The sequence below is a fragment of the Felis catus genome, chromosome A3, assembly GCF_018350175.1.
Source record: "Felis catus isolate Fca126 chromosome A3, F.catus_Fca126_mat1.0, whole genome shotgun sequence".
NCBI lineage: Eukaryota > Metazoa > Chordata > Mammalia > Carnivora > Felidae > Felis > Felis catus.
The window spans coordinates 26370795-26396926 of NC_058370.1; the positions used below are offsets into that span (position 1 = coordinate 26370795).

General features: G+C 59.5%; 1 protein-coding gene and 1 long non-coding RNA gene across 12 annotated transcripts in view; one reads left to right on the plus strand and one right to left on the minus strand.

Moving 5' to 3' along the window:
- NOL4L (nucleolar protein 4 like) overlaps positions 1-26132 on the plus strand; it is a 126466-nt gene that overhangs the window by 90499 nt on the left and 9835 nt on the right. For 9 of the 11 annotated variants that reach the window (XM_023251347.2, XM_045053758.1, XM_045053763.1 and 6 more), the window contains 4 exons: positions 7231-7372; positions 23262-23539; positions 25560-25745; positions 25827-26018. In XM_023251347.2, the coding sequence (XP_023107115.1) occupies positions 7231-7372; positions 23262-23539; positions 25560-25745; positions 25827-26018 (798 nt within the window). Of the gene's footprint in view, positions 1-2169; positions 2733-6816; positions 6967-7230; positions 7373-23261; positions 23540-25559; positions 25746-25826; positions 26019-26132 lie in introns of those variants that run through there. The other 2 variants (XM_045053767.1, XM_045053765.1) reach the window with 2 other exon arrangements.
- Positions 19683-22718, minus strand: LOC109498035. The gene is made up of 2 exons (XR_002741003.2): positions 22332-22718; positions 19683-21871 (listed from the first exon to the last, which is right to left on the minus strand). It is a non-coding gene; the product is annotated as an uncharacterized LOC109498035 (long non-coding RNA).

Here is a 26132-nt window from a genome sequence, read left to right on the forward strand (position 1 = left end):
AATGACTCCCCCTCCCTGCTCCCACCTGGAGCAGCGTTTTGCCCGAGTCCGGTCGCCCCTACTGGGCCGCGCTTCCTGGGGGAAGTTCTCATTAAGCCTGGCTAATTAGCATTATTCCTGGAGAAAGGTTAAGGTTAGACCGTCCTTTTCCTTACCGGGAGGCCCACCCCCTTCCTCCCCATTCCCTTCTCCCTTCTCCCTTCCCCCTCCCCAAGAGCACAAAAGCACAAAAAGAAAGTGTGAAGAGGCGCAGATCAATGGAGAAGCCACAAACCCATTAATTCAAATGGAACCTTTTTCCCCCCTCTAAAACATTGATTTTTCTTTCTGTCTGCTCTGAGGGAGATTAATAACCTCCTGATTTCACCTGAAATGGTGTTTGGACTCTGTGATTTCCTCCTCTTTCTGAGAAGGATTGTGGCTTGAAATAGATTCTCCCTTGAGATAAAGCCCTACTTATCCCAGAATCAGCTGGAAACCCCAGCCTGGGGCCCCCAGCCTACCAGGTGGGGGTGTGGGGAGAGGTGTTCAGGGGCTCTCACAGCTCCTCTGGGGAGAACCATCTGTGTGATGGGACTAGGGGTGCTGTCTGGCCCCCTGCTTCTGGGCTGGAGGTTGGTCTGGGGAAAGACCCCTATATGGCCCAGGCCTTGGGGGTAGTTTAGTCCTTACATAGCAAATTACCCCTTCGTTGGAAAACCATTAGGGCCCAAATGTGTCTTTAAATAATATCAAGCTCCTGTCTAATCCCATCTCAAGCTGGGCTTGTTTTATAGAGTAGGTTTTAAGACAGCACCTCCTCCCACACCCACTTTACCTCAGCTGTGTGGCATGACCCCATTCAGCACCTTTCGGGAGCAGAACACCCCAGAACTTTCCTCCCAGCTGAGGAGGTGGATTTGGGGAAACTTCTGTGGCCTCAGCCACCCTGGGGCCATGTGGAGTTGGGCTGCCCTGAGTTTCTCAAGAACTTTTTTGTCTTGTCTGGGTCCTTTTCTTGGAAGGAAACTCCTGCAGGGGATTAGCTCAGAGTGGTTCCTCTCCAGCTCTCCTTTTGGCTGGAAGAACCCCGTCTGCTGCAACTCCTCTCTGCAGCCACCCTCTTAAAGAGACCCCTGTTAATGCCAGGGCCTGGGGTGTCAGTGAGGCCCTCGTGGTGAGGAGTGCTGGGAAAACAGCCAGTTGCCTTTGCCTAGGAAACAAAAGCCCATTTTACACTCGACACACTAGTAGGAAGGTGTTGAAAATGCTCACTCCCAGCATTCAGGCCTTCGTGACAGCAAGGACAACAGAGCATCTCCCTATGTGTGTATGTATGTTTCTGACGGACCCTATGCGTGTGTACGAGAACACCTGAAAGGTGTTAGGGGATTGGCTGCCTCAGCCCTCCCCACTCCACATTTCCCAGAAGGGCTTGTGCTCACAGGACTAGTCAGCAGAGAAGGTATGTTAGCAGGAAGGAGTGGAATTGTGCAGGGAGTGTCCCCAGGAGGCTGGCCTCCTCCCCTGGTGGCCAGGTGGGCTCAGTGTGGGGCATGAAGCGGCAGCCTTGGGACCCCGCAGCTCCCAGGAGTTGCGGCTCAGACCACCCTAAGATTTCATTTGTGCAATCCCTTCACTACTTTCAATCCTGGGGGGTTTTCGTCTTCCATTAATAAGCCATCTGATGAACCGAAGGGGTTAAGTTGGGGTCAAATGCGGTTCAGTACCTTCTTGGCATGCTCAGAAGGCTGTGTGTGTAATGCTCGCTGACATGGAGACAAGGGGAAGAGTTGCCTCTTACTGAAGAATTCCAGGGCCCAGAAGGAACGTGCAGGTGTTCCAGAAGGAGGTGCTCACTTTCTACATCTTGGTGCCCGCCTCCTTGGGGTAGAGTTAGTGCTGGGGCAACTGTCCCAGCCTGGCGATCTTTCTGGCAGGAGCTTCAGCCTCTCATCAAACAGACTGTGGGGGCTAGACAGAGGGGTCTGTCTCCTGCCTGGCCCAGAAACACCTCTGGCACATCCCTGCCTCCCCTCCCCCACTCCCCTTCTCTGAAACGTACACCCAAGGCTCCTGGTCAGGGCTTATGGCTTACAATTGCACTAAATTCTCAGCAAATCCTCCTCTTTTTTTTTTTTTTTTTTTTTTTCCTCAAAGCAAGTGGTAGAGATAGAGTTACAGCTGAGAGGAAAGGCCTGGAAAATGTTGTGTGAGGCACGCCCCAGGATCCCTGTCCTGGAGGATGCAAATGGCTCAACTTCAGAGGCACCAGGAACCTAGTTCCCAAGAAATTGACCCCAGTTGTAAAATAATCAGGTTACTGATAGCACCTGCTCCTAGTTACCCGCCATGGATACAGGCGCGTTTCCACCATTTCCCCTCTGCTCTCCCGTTTTCTCCTCCTCCTAGGCTGGGCAGTGGTTGGTGCTAGTTTGCCTGCAGAGGAGGAAGGGCCTCAGAACCTGGGTGGAGAGAAACTGAACCTGCCCATGAATTTTGGACTGCAGATAAGCAGGGAGGGTTTGGTCCGGTTCCTCTCCTTCTGCCCAGAGTCAGGGCTCCAGGATTGGGGTGTGTCCTAGGGGCTGGCTGGGTGCTGCTCACCTGCTCCCCACATATTCTTAAGGTCCCCCCCTTCAGAAAGGCAGTGGTGCTATCACTTTGAAGCCCACAATGGCTCAGGCCCTTTGGTGCTGAATGATGGACTTTCATCAACAGGTGGCAAGGCTGTAGGCTTCAAGGTGTCTGAGGTAAGAGGAGCTGGGGGAAGGGGGCACCTGGCTGGTCACTCTCACGGGGTCTGGGGAGAGGTGGCCCAGAAAGACTGGATTGTATACACTCTTTTATTCTCTAATGAAAATTTCACTGAAGTTTGTTTACAGAGAGAAATTAGTAGATCAGATTCCCTTGAGAGTCCAGAAGGGAAAAGCAAGAGGGGCCTAACTCGTGACCTCTGGGTGAGCAGGGGGAGAACACCCTAAGTCAATCCACAGGCCCAAGAGCCTGCGGCTCACAAGGCCGCGCTGGCCACCTCCTGCTGATCCCTCGGGAAAGGAGTGCATCTCCCGCCCTACACAGTCATGGTCGGTCTCAGAGCCGCGTGCACCGGCGACTGCCTGTGTAATTAGCCTGCTCCTGGAGCCTCGGCTCCGTCGAGGGGGTGAGGTCGCGGCCTGCCCTCTGCGGCTGGGGGCTGCGCTGTAGCAGCCAGGTTGCAAAGGGGTCTGGGAAGGCTTCTCTCCCACAAAAATAGCCGTGGCAGCTCCGTCAGAACGTACTCGTTTTCTGTGTTTCAACCGGGTTGACGACGCTTGGTTTCTCCTAAAAAGCGGCTACAGCAGCGGTGTTGGAACCTTGCACAGAGCCACCGCCTTCAGAGCCAGGGGTCGTGCAGCAGACCCCGCGGGCTGTGAGAACACTCTCCAGGGGAGAGCTCGGCAGTCCATCAGTGGCTTGGGAGGGGTCCGTAGCCCCTTTCTCCTGGCACTTAAGCAGGGCAGAATTTTTGGCTGGTGTCTCCCTGTAGATAACAAGGTCCTGAAGGAAAGGAGCCTTCGTCGTCTGTGCCCCCGGCACAACACAAGCACATAGTAGATGTTCAGAAAATGTGTGCCACTCATTGAAGAGAGGGAGCGCGTGTGGGAGTATGTGTAAATATAGCTCCATCTCCCATGAGTCTCCTGTGGGTCTCATCCTGAGACACTTTGTCGTTAAGGAGTCTGGCTCTTTCAGTTGAAGGGAGGAAGCGCGGTGTGGCGGCTCTGTGATGTGGGCTCTGGGCACAGACCGCCTGGGTTCAGAGCCCAGCTCTGCAGCTAGCTGTGGTGCCCTTGGGCAGCTGGGGTCGATCTCCGAGGGGCGGGTCCCACATCCTGAGACAGGCCTGACGTGGGCGCCTGCTTTTTTAATGGAGCCATGGGAGGGAAATCTCGTGAAACCCTTGCCCCCAAAGACCCCGGTGGCACGGTGGGCACTGGGTTTTCGCTGTCAGTCAACTTCAGTGTAAAGTTTCGCTCACCTCTTCCCACTTCGACTTGGCAGGGCAGGGTGGAGGGGGTCATTCTGGTGGACAGTTAAGCGATCTGAGTCAGAGAAACCCTAGGCCCTGCGTGGGGTGGCTGGCATGGGCCACGGGGAGACGTTGCGGGGCCGTGTGCTGCCGCCAGCCTGCCAGCCACCATCCGGGTTTCATATGGTCTCCATTCGAGAACCGTGTGTGGCGGGACCGAGGCCGCCACTGTCGAGCTGATGCCGCATCCTCCTCAAACGCCAGGATCCCTCCAGGCAGTTCAGCCAGTGCCCCGCGTCTCGCAGGCCTTGCGGGGGGGTCCGGGAGACACGCTGCCTCGTCCCCACCCTCGGAAGGACTTCAGGTTCTCTGGGGAAAGTCAGGGCAAAGCCCAGAGTATGTTGACACGCCGCAGCTGAGGGGCGTGTGCCTGACTGCAGGGGGCTGCTGGTGCGGACAGATTGTGTAAGAGTGATGGAGACAGCCGGAGTTGGTGGGTGAGACAGGTACGCGTTTGGACTTTGCGCTGTGCGGTGCCACAGGCCGGTGGGTGTTCCGGGTGAGGGGGACAGCCTGGGCGCAGCCTCGCAGGTGGGAAGGATGGCGCGTCTGGGCCTCTAGGATTGCGCACGTCTGGCTCTGCCGCTTGTAAGCTCACGACCTTGGGCGGTCGCCCTAACCCCTTGGAGCGGCCGTTTCTCATCTGTAGAATGGGGCTGATGACTACACCTGCCTCATGAGGCCCACAGGTGGGCCTGTGGGGAGGATGACATGAGACGATCAAAGGGGAGCACTTGGCGCCTAATGAACTTTGGCGTCTGTTCACGTTTTCAAGTTGGTGGAGCGAGGGTAGAGTGTGGGCACCTTGAGCGCTGCGCCCAGCGGTTCTGACTTTTCCCCGCTCCTGGCTCCTGGGTGAGGTCACCGTGTGCTTAGTGGACCGGCTGCGGACAGCCCCGCCCAGGCTTGTGCGCACCTTGGGAGGGGACACTCCTGTGTGGCGCCGCCGCCCCTGGCCTACCCCTCTCCTCCGGCCACAGTGGCCTCCCGGCTGCTCCTTGGACCCACCAACATGTGCCAGTGCCTGGAAGGCTCCCTGTGCAGACCCCTGCATGGTAACCTTCCTCACTTCCTGTGGGCTTCCTCTCAGATGTTTCCTAACCGGCGAGGCCCTCCCTGGCCACCTGACAAACACGGCCCCACGGGCCCCTCTCCCGCTTGCTCTGCTTCGTTCTGCTCCGGAGCCCATCACCACAGCTGTTACGTGTTTTTTCTGCTGATTATCCATCTCCTCCCCTGCGGGACAGGGAGTGCCAGGAGCACTAGGACTCTGTCTTGTCCACTGCTGAGCTTCCCAACGCCTAGAAAGTGCTTGGCCCATAGTAGGTGTTCAATAAATGCTTGTTGAATGAATGCATGAAGCGTTTTGAGTAGGTGGCGCTTCCGGATGTTAATAGATTCAGCCTTGTAAATCATGGGTGTTTCAACAACACCCAAGAGCCAGGAAAGGCCTTCCTACCTCAGGTCAGACCCTGAGCACAGTGTGCTCTGGGCAGCCGGGAAGGAGCAGGCGGCCCAAGCAAGGATGTGCCTGCCCCTGGCTCCCAGAGCCTCGATGGGCTCTGTGCCTCCAAGGGTCCGCTCTCTGGCCAGCCACCCGTCTCACTCTTAGGTTCCGTCCTGGGGGGCCGCACGGGAGAGTTTTGTTGTCCCTTTGTGCCTTTTGTGCAGAGAGAGCCTTTTGACTGTGTGTGTCCCTCTGGGTGTGAGAACATAGTCTGAGTGAATGTGAGTGAGTGGGCTTTCACCCAAGGAAGACTGGGTGGATGTGCTTGTGCGTAAGGAGCAGGGCGGCCAGTGGGAGGGAGGCAGGGTGAGTGGAAGTGTGGGAGCGGGTGGGAGGCGAATAAGTCCCAAGAGGACACCTGGTCTCTGTCCCCTGAGGCTCTGGGTGTGCCTCGTGGGGACCCCGGAGCTGGGCAGAGCTGGTGTGGTGGATTCGGCCGCAGAGGGCACACACTGGCTGCACAGAAGCTGTAAATTCCAGGAAACTCCCTGCCAGCCTGCCATAGTGGGGGAGGGGTGGATAATCCACGCCGGTTCCCTAGCACTTGGAGAACAGATGTGTCTGCCTCAGGGACAGCCTCCGAAGAAAGTTCGAACCAAAGTGTGTTTGCTCATTATAAAAGAGTCGTTTGTGAGGGGGCCCTGGAGAGGCTTTTTTTGGGGGGTGGGGGGGCTCTGCCAGAGGTCCTTACTGGGGGCCCACAGATGCCATTGTATCCTGCTAGAGAGGAGAGGGGAGGGGGCAAAGCCAGTTGGGGGGGGTGGGGAGCTGCTGGGCCATCTTTCTTGCATTTTACAGCCAGCTCCCAAACACAGTTGCTTGCTGCTCCTGAAAGAGGCTGGGCCAGAAGGAGGTGGGGTCCCTTCCCACTGGAGGGCTGGATTGAAGGGGCCCCGCCCTGGGGGTTCCCAGATGACTGGCCAGGGGCTCACTGAAGCCAGCAAGGGGAGAGGAGGCAGGCGTGGTCCTCTCTAACAGGCCCTCCGGCTGTTTGGAAGGCCCTGGCGGCCCCCCAGGCCCCGGAGCCAAACCCCCTTTGCGGTCTGATCCGAACCCTCCTCGCCTGCCCCACCCCCTTCCTTCTCTGCACTTCTGGGGCTGGCCTTTTCAGCCCTGGAAGCTGCCCAAGAGCATATCTTTGAAGCACAGCAAAGGTTAGGAAGGAGGAAGACAGAAATGTCCTCTGGGTTGGGGGAGTGGGAGAAAGGAATTCCATGCATGCTCCACGGGAGCTGGAGTCGGAGGCAGTCCTAGTGGGGGCGGTCTGCTTGGCCTCAGCAGTGTCCGCATGTCTCGCTACCCGCTTTTGGCCACCCGTCCCCGTGCACAGCGAGCCCTCTTCCCGGGGCTGCGGGCGGGGAGTGGTGGCCCTTGTTTACAGCGCTTGCTTCAACCTTGGCTCACAAGGGTAAGAGCCAGGCCCTGCTATCCGCCCCTCCAGGATGCAAGACCTCATAATTGTCTTCAATTACAGCCAGCGCCGGCCCTCAGCCCTGGCTTCCGACAGGAACCAGAGCCCGAACCACTTGCACGGGGGGCAAGGTTGGGGGTTCCCTGTGGCCTTTGGAGGCTTCCAAATGCCCATAGGCCCTAGGGTTCACCCAGAATGCTCCCTTGGGGCTGCACAGAGCCTGTCCCTGTTGAAACATCCACCTTCTTTGTCCCTGATCAGGATGAAACTTCTGTGAGCAGTGAAGATTTTGATATGAACGACTCCACATGGATGTCAGCTGACCCACACCTGGCCTCCAGCCTGAGTCCCAGCCAGGACGAGAGGATGCGGAGCCCTCAGAACCTCCACAGCCAAGAGGACGGTGAGTGTCTCTGAGTGGCCAGTGAGGAAGGGGCTGTGCCTGCCTGCAGGGGCCTAGAAATCTGGGCTGGGGCCTGGCGAGGGGTCCTACTGGAGGGCCTCAGCATCTCCACCAGCACTCCAGCCCCTGGCTGCAGAGAGAGCAAGTCCTCCCAAAGGTAAACGGAGAGAGCTCTCAGGGGCTGGCAGCCTGACAGGCCGTCGTCCTGCCTGTCTGTTTGCCCTGACGCTCACAGGCTGGTGGGATATGGATGTCGAAGTTACCGTGATTCAGGTCTGGGAAGGCTAATAGTTGCCTGACCCGGAAGAGTTCAGCAGTGAAAGCAAGAGTTAGGCTTCTGCAACTCAGCATGAGGCTATAGGACAGGGTCCCTGCCTGTCACCTTGTGAGCCAGCAGGCAATAAGCTTGTCCACTGTGTGTCCCCAGGCCCTTGTGATAAGAAGTGGCCCAGCTCAGGAGCCGTCTGGCCTCTTCCCTGGCCCCCACTGCCCTCCAGGGCCAGCCAGGCAGCTTCCTGTGGCCTCCCTCGGAACGGAGGCCTTCTTCTTGGCATGGGAGTCTTGGGGTCAGAAGTCAGATCCCAGGGGTCCACTCTGGAGCACCTGTGTGAAACCCCCAAGGGGCTGGGGCTCTGAGACGACAGTGCCTGTGTCAGTCACGTGCAGTTGTGGGACCCGGGTGGCACCTGTGGTCAGTGTCTCTGGTGGGGCTCTGGGTTCTGGGGAGGTGATTGGGGGCGGGGGCTGAGCCCAGGGCTGAGCCTCAGAGATCTGGGGTGTAGAGCCAGCAATTAGGAAGGGTCAAAGGTCGGGCCTGGAATGCGGGAGGGAAGTGCAGGGTTAAAAAGGGGTGTAATGTTAACTCTGTGAAACGGGTTAGCCTTAAAGAGTAAATAAGGGGTAGGAGCCTTGCAGTTTGGGTCAAAGTTCGTCTCCATGGCAGAACCCGCGCACGCCTGCCTCCCGACTGCCCTCACAGGCCTGAATCCGGCTTTGTCTGGGAGGAGACCCAGCCTGGAGGCAGCTGGGGAAGCTGGGCTAGGGGCTGGGGAGCCCAGAGGGTGGTTCTGCCGGGCCTGGAGTATAAGGCTGCTGGGAAAGAAAAGACTTTTGTGCCCTGACACCTCGTGAGGTCGGCACGACCCCCTCGTGCTGTGAGCCTCCCCACCAGAGCCTCCCAGACCAGTAACCGCCTCCCAGTATTCCCACAGGGTGGGGGCAGCCACATGCTGCTGGGGGTTCTGGGGCTCGGAAGTGCCCAGCAGCTGACCTCCCTCCTCATCTGAGCCGATCAAAGGCCACGCCCAAAGGCCACACCAAGGGCTGTGCCAGCAGAGCTCAGCCAAGGGCATAGGGTTATACCTTCCCAAGAAGGATCCAGAACACTTTTTTTAAAAAACTCAGAGTAGTAGGACTGAATGGGGGCCATATTCCTGCAACTCACTCTTGAAAAAGTCTTATGTTATTGTTGCTCAAAACCGTCCTTTAGGAGTCTGATTTTTGTTGGAGACATCTCCCAGGGAGACTTGGCACTTTGTGGGGAGTTTCCAGGCTCAGGTAGCAGAAGGGAGTATTTCTGTGAGGGTCGCAGGGATTCCTCAGCATCATTTGCCCCACTGCCCGGGTCTTGGCTGGTCACGAAGATAAAGCAGAGACTGGGGTCGGCACATCCTGCAGCTGGTCCCACAAGAGCTTCCCAGGGGGAGCCGGCCTGGGTGTAGTCCTGCAGTCCCCCTGCCCCTCCCGCCGCCCCAGGCCTTCCTGGTTGTGGGCACTGGGCTGAAGCAGGCTGGCCTGCTGACAGTGCCAGGGTGTTTATCAGGGCAGGCAGCCCGAGCTGGAGACAGGGAGGACGGTGTTGACTGTGATACCATCAATTTAATTATTTAATCAGAGGCTGTGTCTGGAGGCTGTGGGCTGATGTGCTGGCCGGAGGCCGACCTAGACCCATTGCGGGGGGTCGCAGGCCTTGAGAAGGCCCAGTTGTCTGGCCTGGTCTCTGCTGCCCCTGCTGGTCCTGGATCTATTGGTGACTGCTGTGTTTATCCAGAGCAGTGGGTTCCCATAGGGTTTTGGCTGGGTACAGACCTGGCCTAGAGCCCTCCTCCAGCCCCCCAGCCCCCACAGTGGCACGCAGCCAGCTCCCCTCTCTGAAGGTGCTTACAGTGCAGACACAAGCTGAGATCCTGCTCCCATCAGTGAATCAACGGGAGACCGTCAGACTACGGGGTGTTCTCGTATCCCCTGTTGTTAACGAAGGACCGGGGTGGGGACAGGCCAAGCAGAGGCTCTGGTCTACCCTGGACTCCGAACCTAGCCACAACCCTCCGTGGTGGCTTGCTGTGTGGTCTCCGGCCCTCGGTCCTCCGTGGAGCTGGCAAATTGGAAAGATGAGGTCTAAAGCCCCCATTGTGAGTCCTGCAAGGCACAGACCATGTCAATCTTGCTCTCTACTCTGTCCCCAGTGACTCCAGCTGTATGCTTGGCACGTTATAGGGGCCTGCTGAATATTTGTTGCCGGAATGAATAAAGAAACAGACATTCATCAAGACCTACCTCTGAGCACACCATCCGGAGGGGATATAGGCCCACCCTTGTTGGGGACCAGTTGAGTTCTTTGTTCCTGAGGATATCCCCAGTCTGAGCACCTGGGTCTTTTCCCTTAGCCAGAAAGTGTGGGGGCTTCCAAGGCTGTCCCAGGGAGTGCACCACTCGTGCTGGCCAGTGATGCGGCCCAGAACCATTTCGGGAAGCCAGGTAGCTTGCACACATTCCCACCTGTAGGTGTATGTGTTGGGCCCTCCTCTTTCCCCTCCTCCTCCTCCTCCCCCCTGCCCCCGCCTGCCTTCACCACCCCCTCTTCTCTCCTTCCCTTTTCAAATTTTAACAAATGCAGATGAAGACTGGGTCTTGGCGGGCCAGGTCCCGGTGCCTTGCCGAGACCAGAAGTGAATTAGCACACCAGCTTTCACCCCTGGGAACTTGCCTCTGAGATGTGCAGGGAGTGGGAATGCACTCGCCCTGAAACATGCATGGTTGTGCTTTTCCCCCCAAGCCCGCCACTGCCTGCAAGGATGTACTTCACGGATCTCTTTTCTGGGTGCTCTTCCTGGCTCCCTGAAATCACAGCAGCAGACACTGGGCCGGTGTGGGGGAGGGGCACACCACGCACAAGGTGCTTCCCTCCTGGGGGCTGTCGCTGCCGTGGGTGAGCATACAGTCTTGTCCCACCTCATGAGACGTAGGAGATGATGAAGAGAATTTGGGTGATCTGACCCTTCTCGGGGTAGTGCCGAAGGAGGCTGCCCTCCTGTTTCTGCCTTGGCAGGTATTGGCCATGTGTGAAGTTCCCCAGAAGATGGTGTAGGGGGGAGCCTGGGAACCAGAGGAGCTTCCCCTCACGTATTCCAAGCACTGGCTTCTTGGGGCCAGAGTGATCCAGGCTGTTCCTGCTGCGGCCTCTTGCCCACACGTGGCCGAGTCTTTTCCAGACCTGCAGCTAGGCGCTATCTGAGGCTTTGGCCTATGAGTCCATATGGAACTCTGTGTACATCACAGGTGCCTGGAAAGACACTTGGTTCAGGGGGTGCCTTCTGGGGTAGAGAGAAGACGCCTGGGAGAAGCTAGCTGTTGAGACTTTGTCCAGAGACACTGTAGTCTGGAGTTGACTTGGGACCAGTTTGTCAGTCTGTAGGCATGTCCCGTCGGTGGGATTATCTGCCTAATGTCCATCTCTCCCCCAGAGAGCATAAGCACCCTGAAAGCTAGGACCCCAGAACCCAGCACAGAGCCTGGCACAGAGCAGGTGGGGGTAATGGTCTGTCAAATGGATGCGCGAATGAAATGGTGAACAAGAGCACACACATGGGCAAGGCAAGCCCGCAGGCAGGCCCCCCAGGCTTCAGATGCCGGCCAGGCCAGGGTCCCAGGGGGCCATGGGCGGGCCAGGCAGTCTGGGCTGCAGAGGGCGGGGCCAGGCCAGGGCCTACTCCTTGATTTCTCCTTGATGTGCTTCACTGGCCTCTTGCTCTGCCCCTTCCTGAACGGAAAATGTGAGGCCTGGCCTCCAGAAGGGATGCGAGGGGGTGGGGAGCGGACATTACTCACCTCTCCAGCAGACAGGAAGCCAGCGCCAGGGGAGAGCAGAGGGTCCCGCTTCCCTCTTCCTGCATGGTCGTCTTCCTGCAGGATTGTGGGGGTGGGGATTGCCGGCCAGGGGCTGTGTGGTGTCCTGGGGCATTTCAGGGCCCCTCGTATGTGCCTCTCAGACGAGACCGCTCCTATAGGCCCACAGGACACCACACTGGACCTCTCTCCTTCCCTCCCTCCGGTGACCCGGTGCCGGCACTCCCTTCCTGCAGATGCGGAGGGTTTGGAGCCTCCCCTCTGGTGCCCATGACCAAAGGCACTGGCAGGGGGTGGGGGGTGGGGTGGTCTTCAGTTCTTTCAGGACTCTTATCAGTTTGGTCATGGGAAGATTGAGCCCCTGTTCCTGCCTTTGAGGAGTCAGGCAGAGAGGGACAGGCACAAGAATGTGGGATCCCTGCCAGGCTGTAAGCCTCCTGAGGGCAGGTGTGCCTCTGTAGAAACCTATCTTAGGTTTCCCCTGGTTTCACAAATATTACATTTATTGTAGAAATTTTAGGGGGAAAAATGGAGCAAAAGAAAAGAAAAAAATACCAATATTTGGGGCATATTTTTCTCAGTCTTTTCTTTGCATATAATAAAAGTCTTGTTAAAAAAAAAAAAGGCAGGGGGATTATGTAGTGTTGCAGCCACCTTTTTTTCTTCTTAATGTTATTTGCCTCTCCTGTCAGTGATGTGGCATTTTTTGAAGACTGTCCAGTCATCCTAGTGACTGGAATCCCCATTCCCAAGCCTGCTGGGTGCTCAGAGCTATGACCATGCCTTTCCTACAGGGAAGGACATGTCCTCTCCTGAGGGGGAAGTAACTTGCCCAGACCACAAGTCTCTCTGACTCTGGAGCAAGCGTTTGGGCCACTTGTGGGGAAGGACATTTGAGTTCCTCTTTTTCATTGTTTCAGACAGCGCCACGGGGGGCATCCTCAGGGTCAGGGCCCTGCACCGGGATGAGTGTCCTCTTCTGGCCGTTACCCCCAGCTCTGACCATGGAGTAGCAGCTCAACCAATGGCTGTTGAGCAGCTAGTGGCAGAGATGGGGGACCAGAGGAGGCCCGTGGGAGCAAGCAGGCTGTGTTTGGTGTGATGTTGAAGACAGGCACAGGGGGCCTGAGGCGTGCCTGGGAGGCTCAGGTAGCAAGCACATCCGTGCTCCTCCCAGGGAGGAGGCTGGGCAGGGGAAAAGGTGCTGAATGCCAGGGCTGGGGGTTTCCTGGGTCACATGTCTCCAGAAGCTCCCCAGGACTCCAGCCTCCAAACAGGAGAGACGGGGCAGGGAGGCTGCAGCCAGGAGGATGGAGGGAGTTGGGGCCATGTCTGTGGGCCAGGTCTCAGTTGGATGTGGCCCCCTGCAGGCAGGCCCTGGCACTGTGCCATGGGTCTCCTGAGCTGGTTCTGGCCAGTCCCGTCCCTGCCCGGTGGTCCTCGGCAAGTCATTGGCTCTGATTCCTGGCTTCTGCTGACGTAGGACAGGCTAATGTGACCATTAGCCCTGAGGTCCTTGGGAGCTCTTTGAGAGAAGACCAAGGCTTCCTGCCTGCTGATAAGTAGGCCCTCCACCGCCCAGAAACGCAGCCCGGGCAGCAGGGGCTGTCCCCTGGGGAGCAGTGGGGCTGTCCCTCCTTTCCTCACCAGCCGGGGCTTCTCCCAGTGTGCCTCCCCCACCTCCCTGCAGCGCAGTGTGCAAGGGAAGGGGGCGGCCGTAGCCCTGCTGCCCTGCCCCAGGCTCGGTCCTGCCTCCACTCGCAACTCCTCGCTCCTTGCTGTGGGGCCTGGGGCAGTGATCTGCCCTCACTGGACAGAGAGACGAGAGCTGGGTGAGGCAGTGACAGAGCTTAGCGCAAGCCTGGGACGGGAGAGGCTCAACAAATGGGTGTGGGGCCTTTTCCTCGTAAGTGGCCAGCCTGGTGCAGGGGGCTGTGCTGGAGGGCCGGGCGCCCGGGCTCACTGCCAACTGGCACGCGCGGGCTGAGGGGCTGTTGGCAGGTCAGGGCCTCCCTTGAAAGGCTGAGGGGTTCTCCTCACTGGTCCCAATTTCCAGACTCTTCACCAGCCTCACTTGCTCCCGTCCAGTCTCTCTATCTGTTCAGGTCCCTCTGGGTCCCGTCTGCCACATGATCCCCATGTGGTCCTGACCACAGCTCCCTTACAGCGTCACACCAGTGTTCCTTGCTCCTGCTGTACAACACACACACACACACACACACACACACACACACACACACACACACACACACCCAGAGCCTTGCTTCTTTGGAAAGAGCTGGGATGGGAGGTCAGGTACTCACAGCTTGTCCTGGCATCTTGTGAACTCCTGTCACACACCCTGCTCATATGTGCCAGGGACCCTGAGTCCTTCAAGCCCCTGCCTCTGGATCCGGCTGACCCTGTCTCCAAGCTTCCACACAGGCAGGTAGCTAGGCAGGCAGCTGTGAGATTGTTCTGCTGTCCAAGGAGAAGGCTCCTGGGCACTGAGGACGCCACGGGAGGGTTCCCAGCAAGGGGTGGATGCCGCTCGTGCAAGTGAGAGGACAGGGGCCGCCCTGCTAGTGGGGAAGGGCTCAGTAGGAGTTGGGAGCAGGCCGTTCGGGCTCAGACAGTCCCCAACACCACCCCTGTGCTCCGGATACTTAGTGTGCTCTGTGGATGGTGCCCGCCCTCTGGCAGGCCCACTGCTGGGGTTGGAGCTTTATGGTTTGCTTACAGCTGACTCCCTGGGGACCCCAACGCTCATGGTTGCGTGTCTGCCCTGGTCACTGTCACATTGGGGGAGGATTGTGGCCCCTTCACCGTGGCCAACTGGGGATGGCTTCTGAGGGACTTGTCCTGCAGTGAGCTTTTAAACTGAGCTTTCTCTCTTTCACACCTGTGGTCGTCTTGGCCCTGGCCACCCCTGACCTTACTTGTCTAAGCTAAGGCTAGAAACCGGTCTGGGCCCCATTCTCTGGCTGCAGGTCACACTCCCTCCTTCCAGAGCACGAGCTGTTTGTTCCTAGTCAAGGCTCCAAACATCCACACGGAATGATCCCTCTGCCCTGCCCTCCCCCAAGGAACAGAGAACTGGGGCCCAAGTCTTTCTGGGGATTGGCCATGGGCCACCCTGGCAGTCCTGGGTCACAGGAAAGTGTCCATCATCAGCTGGGCCGCTGGCTGCACAGACAATGCTAGGCTGTCCTGGCCTCCAGCCACTGAGGGGTGAGAGAGGCTGGGAGACAGCACCGAGGGATCCCTTTATCCCAGGAGCAGGCGGGGCCTGCACAGCCCTGGCCTTGTGTGGGCTGCCAGGGTCTTAGGCCCCCAGATGCCTGTGAGGACATTAGAGCAGGACAGACTCCCTGGCCTGGGGTGGTGAGGTTGACCTGCTAAGGGAGAGGGCGACCCCCCACACACCCCTGGGAGATTAGCCTGCATCTGCCGGCCTGTCGGGGAGATCAGAGCCGTCCTGCTGCTCCTGCCCCTCGGTCTAGGATGCGGTAGACCCCAGTTCTCCATTGACCCTCTGCAGACACAGCCCTGCTGTGCTGGAGAGCATACCCAGGGTGGGTGGGGGCTGTGCAAGAGAGGCATTGCCACCCCAGTCTGTCGAATGGCAGCTTTCTCGGGAACCAGGAAGTGACCGGAGCCATGGTGGCGTCATCACTCTGACCTAAGGACTGAGGTGCACCGAACCCAGGCCGGCTTCTGGGAAGGCTGGTGGAGGACCTTCCAGGGCCCTCAGATGCCACACACACACACACACACACACACACACACACACACACACAGGCTTTGGGGCCCAGGCCCTGCCCCGTGAATCATCCACACATGGTCACCTGAAGTGGCTCTGTTTGCTCTCAGAACACACGATTTGTTTGGTGGGGGGGGTCGTAGGGGTGCAGTGGGCATATTGGCTGGAGCTTTGTACGTTGAGTTAGCATGGATTTCTCGCTGCCCGTGCTTGACCTAGAGGGTGGGGCCAGGGAGATGTCAGGCCTGGGAAGACACAGACCCAGCCTGTCCATAGCGGGAGCACCTCCCGCTGGGCATACCTGACCAGTGCGTGTTGGGGGAGAAGCCGAAGGAAGTGGGGTGGCGGCAGAGGTGGGGACCGTCCCACGGTACAGATGGGCAAATGGAGGCCTAGAGGAGAAAGAGGGCAGGTGCCTTGGGAAATCGGGGGCCCGTCTGGGCTTTGCCACACACACGGTGTGATCGCCGATGACTCCCCTCGGGGAGCCCCTGGTTCCTCCCTGATGCCTGCCGTGGGGTGCTTGCGCAGATCGGGAACAGTATGCCTGGCACCTGACACTTAGTATCTCCCCCACTGAAGGTGGCACCCGTCCCCAGTGCCCTGATGCCAGCCCTGCTCCGGCCCCCTGCCCCCAAGACCCAACTCATCTGTGGGTCGGACACCTCACTAGGGGCTCCTGCACTGAGAGACAGGATTTCAGTTTGAGGGGGAAATCTAGGTCTGTGCTGTCTGATACTATGGCTGTAGATGGCTGTTAGAAAGGCTTCTGCAAACTGAGGTGTGCTGTGTGTGTGAAATACGCACTGAGTTTCAAAGGCGTCGTATGAAAAAAGAATGTAAAATAGCTCAGTTTTAACACAGTATTGACTCCTTGTTGAAATAAGATTTTGACTATATTGGGCTAAATAAAATAGATTATTAAAATTCATTCTCTCTGTTTCTTTTCACTTTTTAAATGTGGCTACTAGAAAACGGGAAAGTCCATGGCTGGCTCACGTTCTGTTTCTATTGGACAGCACTGCTCTAGTCTCTGAGGGCCCGGGCGTCGGTGCCTGCCTAAGGAACGACCTGCAAAAGGCCGGGCAGGAAGGCGATGCTGTGGAGTAGAGGTGCCGGCGTCCCTGGGTCCGTGGCATTAGGAGGCAAGAGCGGAGGCCGGTGGGGAGCAGGGGCCGGCCTGCCCCTGGAACCACAAGGGTGGAATGGGATGCTTTGAAGGGACGGTTCGGTGGGCAGCCGGGGGCCTGACGGCCAGACCGCGGGGTGGGCACCCCGTGTGGCCCTGTCACCCAGGATGGTGGGATCCCAGCAAGACCGCCTCGTCCAACTCCTCTGTGTCCCCCGTCTGACCCCAAGGCCCTCCCCCTTCCTTCCGGGAGGAAGAGCAGGGTAGCCTGCCAGGAGCCTGGTGCTCCTGGGAACTATGCATCATGTAAACATGGCCCAGGCCACTGGCCTTTGTCAGAGCAGGCGGGGACCGGCCCTGGTGAGGTGCACACCCAAATTCAGAGCGCGGGCGGAGGAGGAGGAAGGGCTGGCTCTGCAGACTCCCTGCGCCTGCCCTGGTGTCTACTCCTCCCAGCCCATGGTGGGGCTGCCGGCTCCAGCCCTCTACCCCCCTCCTCCCCCCAGCCCAGCTCTTTTGTGTGTGAATTATCGATGCCCCCTCCTCTCCCCCTCCTGGCCGCCACTGTGACAGAAGCCCACGGAGGAGGGGGCGCTGCCTCAGCCGCCGCCCCTCTGGCCGCAGAAGGCAGCCCGCGCTGGGCATGCCGGGTGGCACGGCCACAGGCCCAGCCCGTGGTCTCAGTGGTGGGGTACCTTCCCACCTTTTCCCAGCCCGCCCTGGGAGCTGGTGCGGGTCACCCACTGGGAGAGGGTGCCGCTGGCTGCGGCCCCAGAGCCCGGTGTGGCGATTGGCGGCTCGCACAGAGCCGGGCTTGTGCGGGCTGCGGGGCGCTGGCGCCCACATAAGGGCATTGTTTGCCGAGGTAAAAGGGGTTTTTGTCTCCTTCTGGAGACGGGACAGAGGGAGGAACAATTTCCCCCATTCATCGCTAATTCCCCCATTGGAATAGCAGCACATCGCCCCACGTTAAATAGATGGGCACCTCGGCCCTTCCCTGCCCGAGGCGTTCCGGGCACAGGTGGTGGGCTCCGCGTCCTGCCCGAATCGGGAGGTGTCCTTTGCTAGAGCCGGGGAGGCCTGGCTTTGTGGAAACGTTCAGAAGGGGTGCACCCCCCAGCGGCTCCCCTGCGGCCACTCAGGGCGCCCTTCTGTCTGTTGTTCACACACAGTCACAGGCTGGGGGCAGTCTCACCCCGCTGGCGTTGTTCTAGGCTCCAGCGGCCTGGCCTTGGGTGGGATGCCCGTCCTGCCACAGCAGCACGGATGAGGACCGGGTAGACACAAGAGGGTCACTTCCGGCCAGGTCTGGGACGGGTTGGACCAGAACACCTGTCCGCCCGGGGAGACCCATGGCCGGAGGCCTGCGCCCTGGAGGGCCTGACTCCCACACCCCGTGTGTCAGGGCCCCTGCTGCCCGTGGGGCCAGCTGGGTTCTTTCACAGGGTCATAAAGTGTCAGAGCCCAACAGGGCGTCAGCGGCAACTCCCTGGACTGCAGATAAGAGGAGCCAAGGAGGCGGGCTGTGCCCAAGGTCGGGAGACAGCGAGGCCCGCACCTGCTCCCCCTGCCCTGGCCCCGCCGGCCTCATTCGGGCACGCGTTTGAATACGTGCCTATATCTCCTTTAAATCACACTGTTTTGGAGGGAGTGGGGAGGAGGGAAGAATTGGGACTGGACCGGAACCCAGCTTGCCTCAGCCTGGGGTGCTGACGCTTCTCTCTGTTCCTTCTTTCCCCAAAAGGTGCCAGGCGCTGCGGGGGCGGGGGCTGCCGCCAGCCCTTCCTGCGGGTACCAGCCACCTCAGGACTGAGCTAGGGGGACCGACCCAGTGGGGTGTGGTGGGCCACAGTGAGGAGACAGCCTGGCTTGGGCTCCAGTCCCTGGGCTCCTCCCAGAGGGAGGATTGTGGATCGCTCAGAGACTCCGGCTACCTTCCCCAGTAAGGAAACTGTTGGCTCCTGTAACCGAAAAGTCTAGGTTCTTCTTTGGCTTTAGGCAGGGATGGATATAAGGGGGATTTATTCCTGACAGCTATTCAGCCCTGCCAAACGGGCTCAGCAGCCCTGGGGGCTTGGGGGAGCACTTCTTTCCAAACATTTCAGCCAGAGCCCCAGGATTGACTTTCACGGGTCCAGCTTGGTCACATGCCCTCTGACCGCCGGGATGGGCTGTGCCGACTGGCCAGGCGTGGGGCACGTACTTCCCCCTGGAAGACTCGGGGTGCCCTCCCCCAGAGGAAGGGGTATGGGTTCTGGAGAGGCGGGAGTGATCTGGGCCCACCCAGCACAGCCCTGCTGACCCTGGGTCTGCCGGGCTGGGGCAGCTTACGTGGGGAAGGGGTGCTGGGCACAGGCCACAGACGTAGTATGTCAGAAGGTGATTAAAATGGTCTGGGAAAAGTAGGTAAAGGGGTCAGCCTGTCAGAGTGGGGGCAGGGAGGTCTTACTGAGAAGGTGACCTTGAAGCAAATCCCTGAGGGGGAGAGGCAGCTGGGGACAGAGTGTCGGAAGAGGGAACAGCAAGTGAAAAGGTAGGCAGCTGGCGCAGCTGCAGTGGGTGGCAGCAAGGGGCCCCCTCTGGAGGGAGTCTGGCTTCCACTTAGGGGGTTGAACTCCGTTCATGCAGCTGCCGCTGCCGGGGCAGGGCGGGGGGGGGGGGGGGCTGATGGATGGATACACTTACCCCCTCCCCAGCAGCACCTCTGCCCCCACCAGGGTCAGGGGCCTTCTCCCTAGTCCCAGGGCCTTCTCAGCCTCCTCCCGTGAGGCTTCTTCCATGGGCTGCTTCTTACAAAAAGCCTTCCCTCCTTCCCTCCCTCCTGGTGTCCCTCCCTCCTTGGGAGGAGTTCTGGAGATGGGGCTCTGCCGTCGGGGCTCAAGGGCCAGAAAGCTCACGACTGTCTTTTTGGGGCCCAGTCTCTTCTGGAGCCCTGTGTCTGGTTTTTTGCTCACTGGACTATGAGTCGCCAGGACAGCGACCACCCTCTCTTTTCACTGCCGAGTCCCCAGTGCCCCTCATGGGCCTGACACCAGGAAGTGTTCAGGCAGGGAAGGGACAAGGGTGGGAAGAGCATCCTGCGGGCACTGGCCTCCCCCTCCTCCTCCCTGGCCCACCTCAGATTTCGCACCCGGGCTCTGGCGGGGCCCTCCGGAGCCCCTGTGTGTAGGAAGCTGGTGCGTTATGAAGGAAGACAGCGGGGCATAGAGAACCAGCTTTTTCTTTTTTAGCGCCTACTCTCTACGCCAGTATTGTCTACACCTCATGCATCCTGGTTTACTGACAGGAGACGCATTTGGAAAGGAAACCGAGGCTCAAGGAGGTAAAGTGGCATCTTCAAGGTGACACGGCCCCTCTGCATTCTGCCTAAAACCCACGGCCTCTCCAGTTGGCAAAAAACGGACCCAAGTGGGAGGCAGTCCGTGAGCGGGTGGCGCTGCGGGTGGTCGGCACGCGGGTTGAGGGTGGCCCCGGCAGGATGACGGAGGTGGGCTGTGTGTGTGGCTGGCTTTCCCTGCCCCCCGGGCGAGGTGCGGAGGTGGGAGGGCCTTGGCCTGTGGCGGGAGGAGGTGGGAACAGAGCTTGTGAACTGGGGCCCGCTGGCCTGCTCAAGGTTTTGGGGTTCTTTTGGTTTTGGGGGGACTTTTGTGGTGAGATATGTATAACATAAAAATCTTATGTTACGTTTTAACCATTTCTAAGCGTACAATTCAGCGGCATTAAGGACATTGACAGTGTTGTGCAACCAGCACCGTTATTTCCAAAATATAGTTTTCCTCACCCCAGACTATATCCATTACGCAGCAGCTCCCTGTCCCGCCTCCTCCAGGCCCTGATACGTTTTCTGTCTCTATGCATGTGTCTAATCCACACACTGGGTGGAAGGGGACTCATTATTTGTCCCGTTGTGCTGGCTTCCTTCTTTCACTCAGCATAATGCTCTCGGAGTTCATCCGTGTTGTAGCGTGTGACAGTATTTCATTCCTCTTTAGGGCTGAAAAATATTCCATTGCATGGATAGACCACATTTGGTTTGGCAAGGTCTTTCAAAATGGAAACAATGTAAGTCAGTCATTAACATTTTAAAATCTGGATATTTACATAATGGTGCAGATTTCTGGTTTCTTCTAAAAACTCAGGATGCCTGGTCTGGACTCCTGGCACCTCCTGGTCCCACCTGCGCAGCCACTTCCCTTACTGGACGAGAGCAGCCTCGGAGTACTGGGAAGAGGGTGCTGTGTTGCGGTCGGAGCCAGTGCCTGTGGCTGTCTGGCCGAGCAGCAAGGATGCACAGCCCTGGGGCCACCCTGGGCTCCTGAGCTGTGGGAGGCTGGGGGTAGGCATGCATCTCCTTTCCCCCTTCCACCATAGGTGTAGGGCAAGGGAGGTCCGTCCTCCCACGACGAAACCTAGCCAGAGAGGCAGGTGGTTGGGGTGCCACCCGTGGGCCTGTGCAGGGGTGTGGCACCGCAGGAGGCCGTGGGCCTGACACCCCTGCGTTGGGACAGTTGGCTCACTGTGTGCAGAGCATGGTGCCTTCCTAGCAACCCCTCCTTCCAGAAGAGGAAGCCAAAGCCCTCCAAGGTCAAGCAGCTGGCCTATTAGGAATGATGCCAGGGTGTGAAGTCTCACCTATAAGGTGGGCTAAGAATGGGCACCTGCCCGAGCAAACAGGGGTTCACGTGATCAGTCAGTATGGGGGCCCATCCCTGCCTTCCAGCTCCTCAGCTCCAGAAGAGGCTCCTGCATGTGTGGGGGCTTCTAGGCAGCCGTCAGAACTCACCCTGGGCCAAGCAAAGGAGGCACGAAGTATCCCCAGGAGGACGGGCATTGGGCTGTAACTCCTTCCCAGGGACAGTGGAAGAGGAGGCCTGCCCTGAGGAGGAAGCATTGAGCCAGGCCTCAAAGGTAGACTGAAATTTTCTGAGTTAGAAGCAACATGGCAGGCAGACAGCAGAGCCTGAGCCCAAGCAAAGGCCTGGAGATGTGAGGTCCCGCGGTGGCCAGGAGGGTGGGGTCTGGACTCCAGAAGTCAGGGGACTAAGAACACACCCAGCGTGAGTCTGGAGGATAGTCTTCAGGGGTCTTTGGAGAGCAGGAAGGTTATGGAACAAGAATAGGCTGGTGCTGGAAAGGGGTGGGGTGGAGGTGGGTGTGATGAAGGGAGGGAGGGCAGCCACTTTCCTGTGGTTTGGTAATGAGCATCTGTTCCTCCAGGAGGGCTGGCACCTTGGTTGTCATTGTTACTTTGTTTCTCAGCCTGGGACTGTGCGGGCATGCAGTAGGTGCTCAGTAAATACTGCCGGGCAATTTGTTCATTCCGCCAACATCTGCGCTGGTCGCTGGAGATCCTTCTGGAGGAAAACCAGGCCCATCTGTGATGGAGGAGGAGGGGGGCAGCGGACGCGTGGTGAGGTCCTGGAGGTTGCAAGGACGCAGGCCCAGGGACTCTGGGGTGTCGTTCAGCAAGCAGGGACGGCTTTGAGCAGAGCCTGGAGCTGACCTGCAGGAGGATGAAGGGAGCCGTGAGCTGCCCGGAGGAAGAGGAGAAGGAGGGGCAGCCTGGCCCAGGGGACCTGCGGCAGCCAGGGGGGGAGGGGTGCCACTTCACCACGGCCTTTCCCATCCCCCTCTGCCCCGGGCTCGGCTGCTTGATGGGCAGCCCGGCCCCGCCCCCGGGCAGCCGGGAGGCCAGCGATTGGTTGGGGCGCTAGAGCCGCTCGGTCGCCATGGGGACGCTCTGGCGGTGCGCGTGCCCAATGCCCAGCCCCGGGGACTAAATCTTCATAATCTGCTGGCTGGGAGAGTGGGGGTGGGGTCTTGCGCGACCCTGGCCTGGGGAAAGGGGTGGCCTGGGATGCGGTCTAGGCTCACTGTGGTTCCCCCCCTCCCCCACCAGCTCTGGGTCCTGGTGCCGAGCCCCGGGGGCACCTGGGCGCCACCGGGAACTGCTCGGTACTCACCTGGCCGTGACCCCGGGAGCTCAACCTGCTTTGGCCTCCGCCGTCTCAGTTGATCAAGCAGGAGGCTGGGCCTGGATTGGAGAGAGGGGCCTGGAATTTTATCTGAAAATGTCTAGCCCCTCAGTTGGAAGTTTGTCCTCCCAGGTCCCCCAGGCAATATTGTGCTCTCCGCAGCAGGGGGCGCCCTCGGCAGAGCTTTGTTGGGTTGTCACCTCTGGAAAGCAGAGATAGCCTATTGAGATGCCAGGAATGCAGCCCCCTGAGCCTGCAGCCCTGGCTCAGGATGTCCAAGGCCACCTGACCTTGCACAGAAGGCAGCTCTGGAGGGAGCGGGGGCCACTGTCTGTGTGTAAGCTGCCAGGACTAGGCAGGGCCTACATGTGGGAAGAGTGGGTAACTGGGGGGGGGGGGGGGGGGGGGGGGAGGTCACAATGGAGGCATTATCCCTTTTTCCTTGGGCAGATGAAGGAAGCTGAGAGCCCACTGTGGGGAGAGGGTGTGCAGGGGCAGGGCAGTGGCGAGTTAGAGGAAGAGGGCGATGCCGGTCAGGCCCCAAGCCAGCTCTGGGTGTCCAAGCACCTCTGGCGTGCAGCAGGCTGGTCAGACCTGAGGCTGCAGCCACTCAGTCCCAGGCCCTTGAGGCTGGGCCTCCCTCGAGCCTGGATGTGGTGTCACGGGTGTGGAGTGCAGGAGATCACTACGGGCGCTCCACTCCTGATGGCCTGCTTCAGGCAGAGGGGCCCTGCCCCTCCATCGGGCCGGGGCACAGCTAGCCTCTTCGACAGCAGGGCTCACCTCTTGCCCAGAGACGCCTGTGAGGACGAGACGGGGCAAGTATTCCCTGTGGCTGCCGTGGCCACGATCCCCCAGGGCGCGTTAGGGGGCAGGAGGGGCTGAGGTGGAGCCTCACACCCAGGCCTCTTGTTCCAGATGACTCCTCCTCTGAGAGTGGCAGCGGCAATGGCTCCTCCACCCTGAACCCATCCACGTCCAGCAGCACGCAGGGCGACCCCGCCTTCCCCGAGATGAATGGCAACGGCGCCGTGGCCCCCATGGACTTCACCGCCACCTCCGAAGATCAGCCCATCAACCTGTGTGACAAGCTCCCGCCGGGCGCAGCACTCGGCACACCATCCTACCCCTCGGACGGCTGTGGCACCGATGGACTGCGGAGCCGCGTCAAGTACGGGGTGAAGACCACCCCTGAGGTGTGTGGGGCTGTGGGCCCGCCTGAGATGTGAGCCCCTGCTTCCTGTACACGTCAGGGCTGCATGAAGCTGAAATGACATTGTGTGTCCCCAGAGTTGTGACACCAAGTCAGGGAGGAGGCTGTGGCTGCTGTCATTTTCCTGGGAAGGCTCTGGAATAAGAAATCACACAGTGTGTGACCTCAAGCAAGGCCTTCCTTCCTCTGAGCCTGTGTCACCATCTGTAAAGAGGGGTGGGCCCCACCTTAATGAAGGTAGCGGGTGACGTGTGGCCTATTTCCCTCAACCCCCAGCACAGAGTCTGCTGCAAATTACAGCAGCAAGTGGCCGCTTTCGGCACCAAGTCCCCACCTTTCTCGGCTACTCCGCACACCTGTCCCCATTTTACAGATGGTGCGGAAAAAGTATGAGGCCTCTGAAGCCCCAGGGATGTGAATGTTTGAAACTCAGTAGGCCAAGCTGATGGGAGGCGGGGGTGGCCACCAGGGAAGGCTGGCCAGTACAGGTGCCCCCACCACCGGGAACTCCCTCCTGCTTTCTGCCCCACCCCCCCCTCTGCTTGCGCCTGCTGCCTCTGGGCCACGGGGGTCTCCTGCAGTGGTGCGGTGCGTCACTGGGCACTTGAACTCTCTCTGTGCAGGAGCGTTTTCTCCTGCCGGGGCCGGAGGGCCAGAGGTGACTCATCAGAGCCCTACGCCCCTCCGCTCCAGCCGGGTACCCCTACACAGCTTCCCTCCCCTCCCTGGGCCTTTCTCTTCTGCAGAGGGCGTAGGGCAGGTGCCAGTGCTTGCCTCTGATGGCCTGTCTCACAGGAAGGTTCTCTACAGATGAGCGGGTGTTCGGTTGTCACTGTGTGCCTGAGCTCAGGCCACGGAGGTCAGACATAGCTGCCACCTGCACTGAGCAAAGAGCTGCAGAGGGGGAGTTTGCCGCCGTGAGCTCAGCCCACGTGTGTGGGCCAAGGAAGTGAGATGGGAGCACCCGTGCCACCAGCAGCTTGTGTCTCGTGGTTTCTGTCTCCCCTGGCCCTGGCAGAGGACTTGGCCGAGGAGCAGCTTGGCAATGGGACTGGCCCAGGGCCTGGAAGGTCTTTCGACTCTCCACTGCGAGTCTGTCGTGACCCGGCCAGAGGACCTAGGTGTCTCTGCCCGTTAAAGTCTGTGTGTGGATCAAGAGTTGGGCACCAGGCCGGGGGCCCTGGGAGGTGGGTCACATCTCCCGTGGGATGGTCACAGAGAGTCCTGGTGGCCGCAGCCGATGCAGGACCGGGCGCCGGTCAGTGTCCATCTTTATCCGTTTGTTCTTCAGCGAGAGCTGTGATCCCCGCAAAAAGAGGCTTATTCTCTGAGGTGTTCATGGGGTGGGAGTAGGCAGCTGGGTCCCTCCTCTGCTGAACGACACGGTGACTGCCTGGGGAGCTGGGCCTGGTTCCCACTCCCCCTTTCTGCACACACCCCCTCTCCGTGATGGGGCTCACGGAGTCTCCCCAGGAGTGGCAGCAGACAGGGGAACCCCAGCCCAGGAGTTTCGGGAATGCGCTTTGCCTGATGGACCTGTCGCCTTGGCTGGTTCCCTCTCCCAGCCCGTCTGTTCCTCCTCCCTGACAGACGGCGCTTACTCGCTGCCTATGTGACAGCTCGGTTGCCGGCTCGGGCTGCGGCTCCTTGGGGATCGGGGAGGAAAACCCCAAAACCAGAGCCAGTCTTGGCAGAAGCAGAAGAGGCTGGGAACCCTTCCCACGAGTGCCCGTCCCTCACACGATGCGGCGGGTCGTGCTGTGGGCGCTGCCGCCGAGTAGAGCACTCACATGGGCCCAGACCTTTGCTGCCCTGCCTGCTGCTGCCCCCGGGCATCTCCATTCGCGGAGGAAGGGAGTGGAGAGGGGAAGTGACACAGGACCTCGAAACTGTGGCTAGCGTGGCAGTTAGGTGCGCTCACCATCCCGGTGCCCGAGCTCTCCGTGGCTGTCGGAGACCACGAGCGGGCCTGGTCTGACCCTCCGGCCCCTGCCCTCTCTCAGTCGCCCCCTTACAGCTCCGGGAGCTACGATTCCATCAAGACCGAGGTCAGTGGCTGCCCTGAGGACCTGACGGTGGGCCGGGCCCCCACGGCGGATGACGACGATGACGACCACGATGACCACGAGGACAACGATAAGATGAACGACTCTGAGGGCATGGACCCTGAGCGCCTCAAGGCCTTCAATGTGAGTGCCGTGAGGGATGGGCGGGGTGGGGGCCGGGGCCACAGCCGCGGCGGCCCTTCCTACAGCCGGTGTCTCCCACAGATGTTTGTGCGTCTCTTTGTGGACGAGAACCTGGACCGCATGGTGCCCATCTCCAAGCAGCCCAAGGAGAAGATCCAGGCCATCATCGAGTCCTGCAGCCGGCAGTTTCCCGAGTTCCAGGAGCGGGCCCGCAAGCGCATCCGCACATACCTCAAGTCCTGCCGGCGCATGAAGAAGAACGGCATGGAGATGGTGAGCCCCTCGTCCCCGGTCCACCTGCTCCCTCTGCGCCACCCCCCCGGGGACTCCTGGGTGGCCCCCCTGGCCAGACACTTCCCCTTGACCCTCCCAATGCCCCTGGGAGCA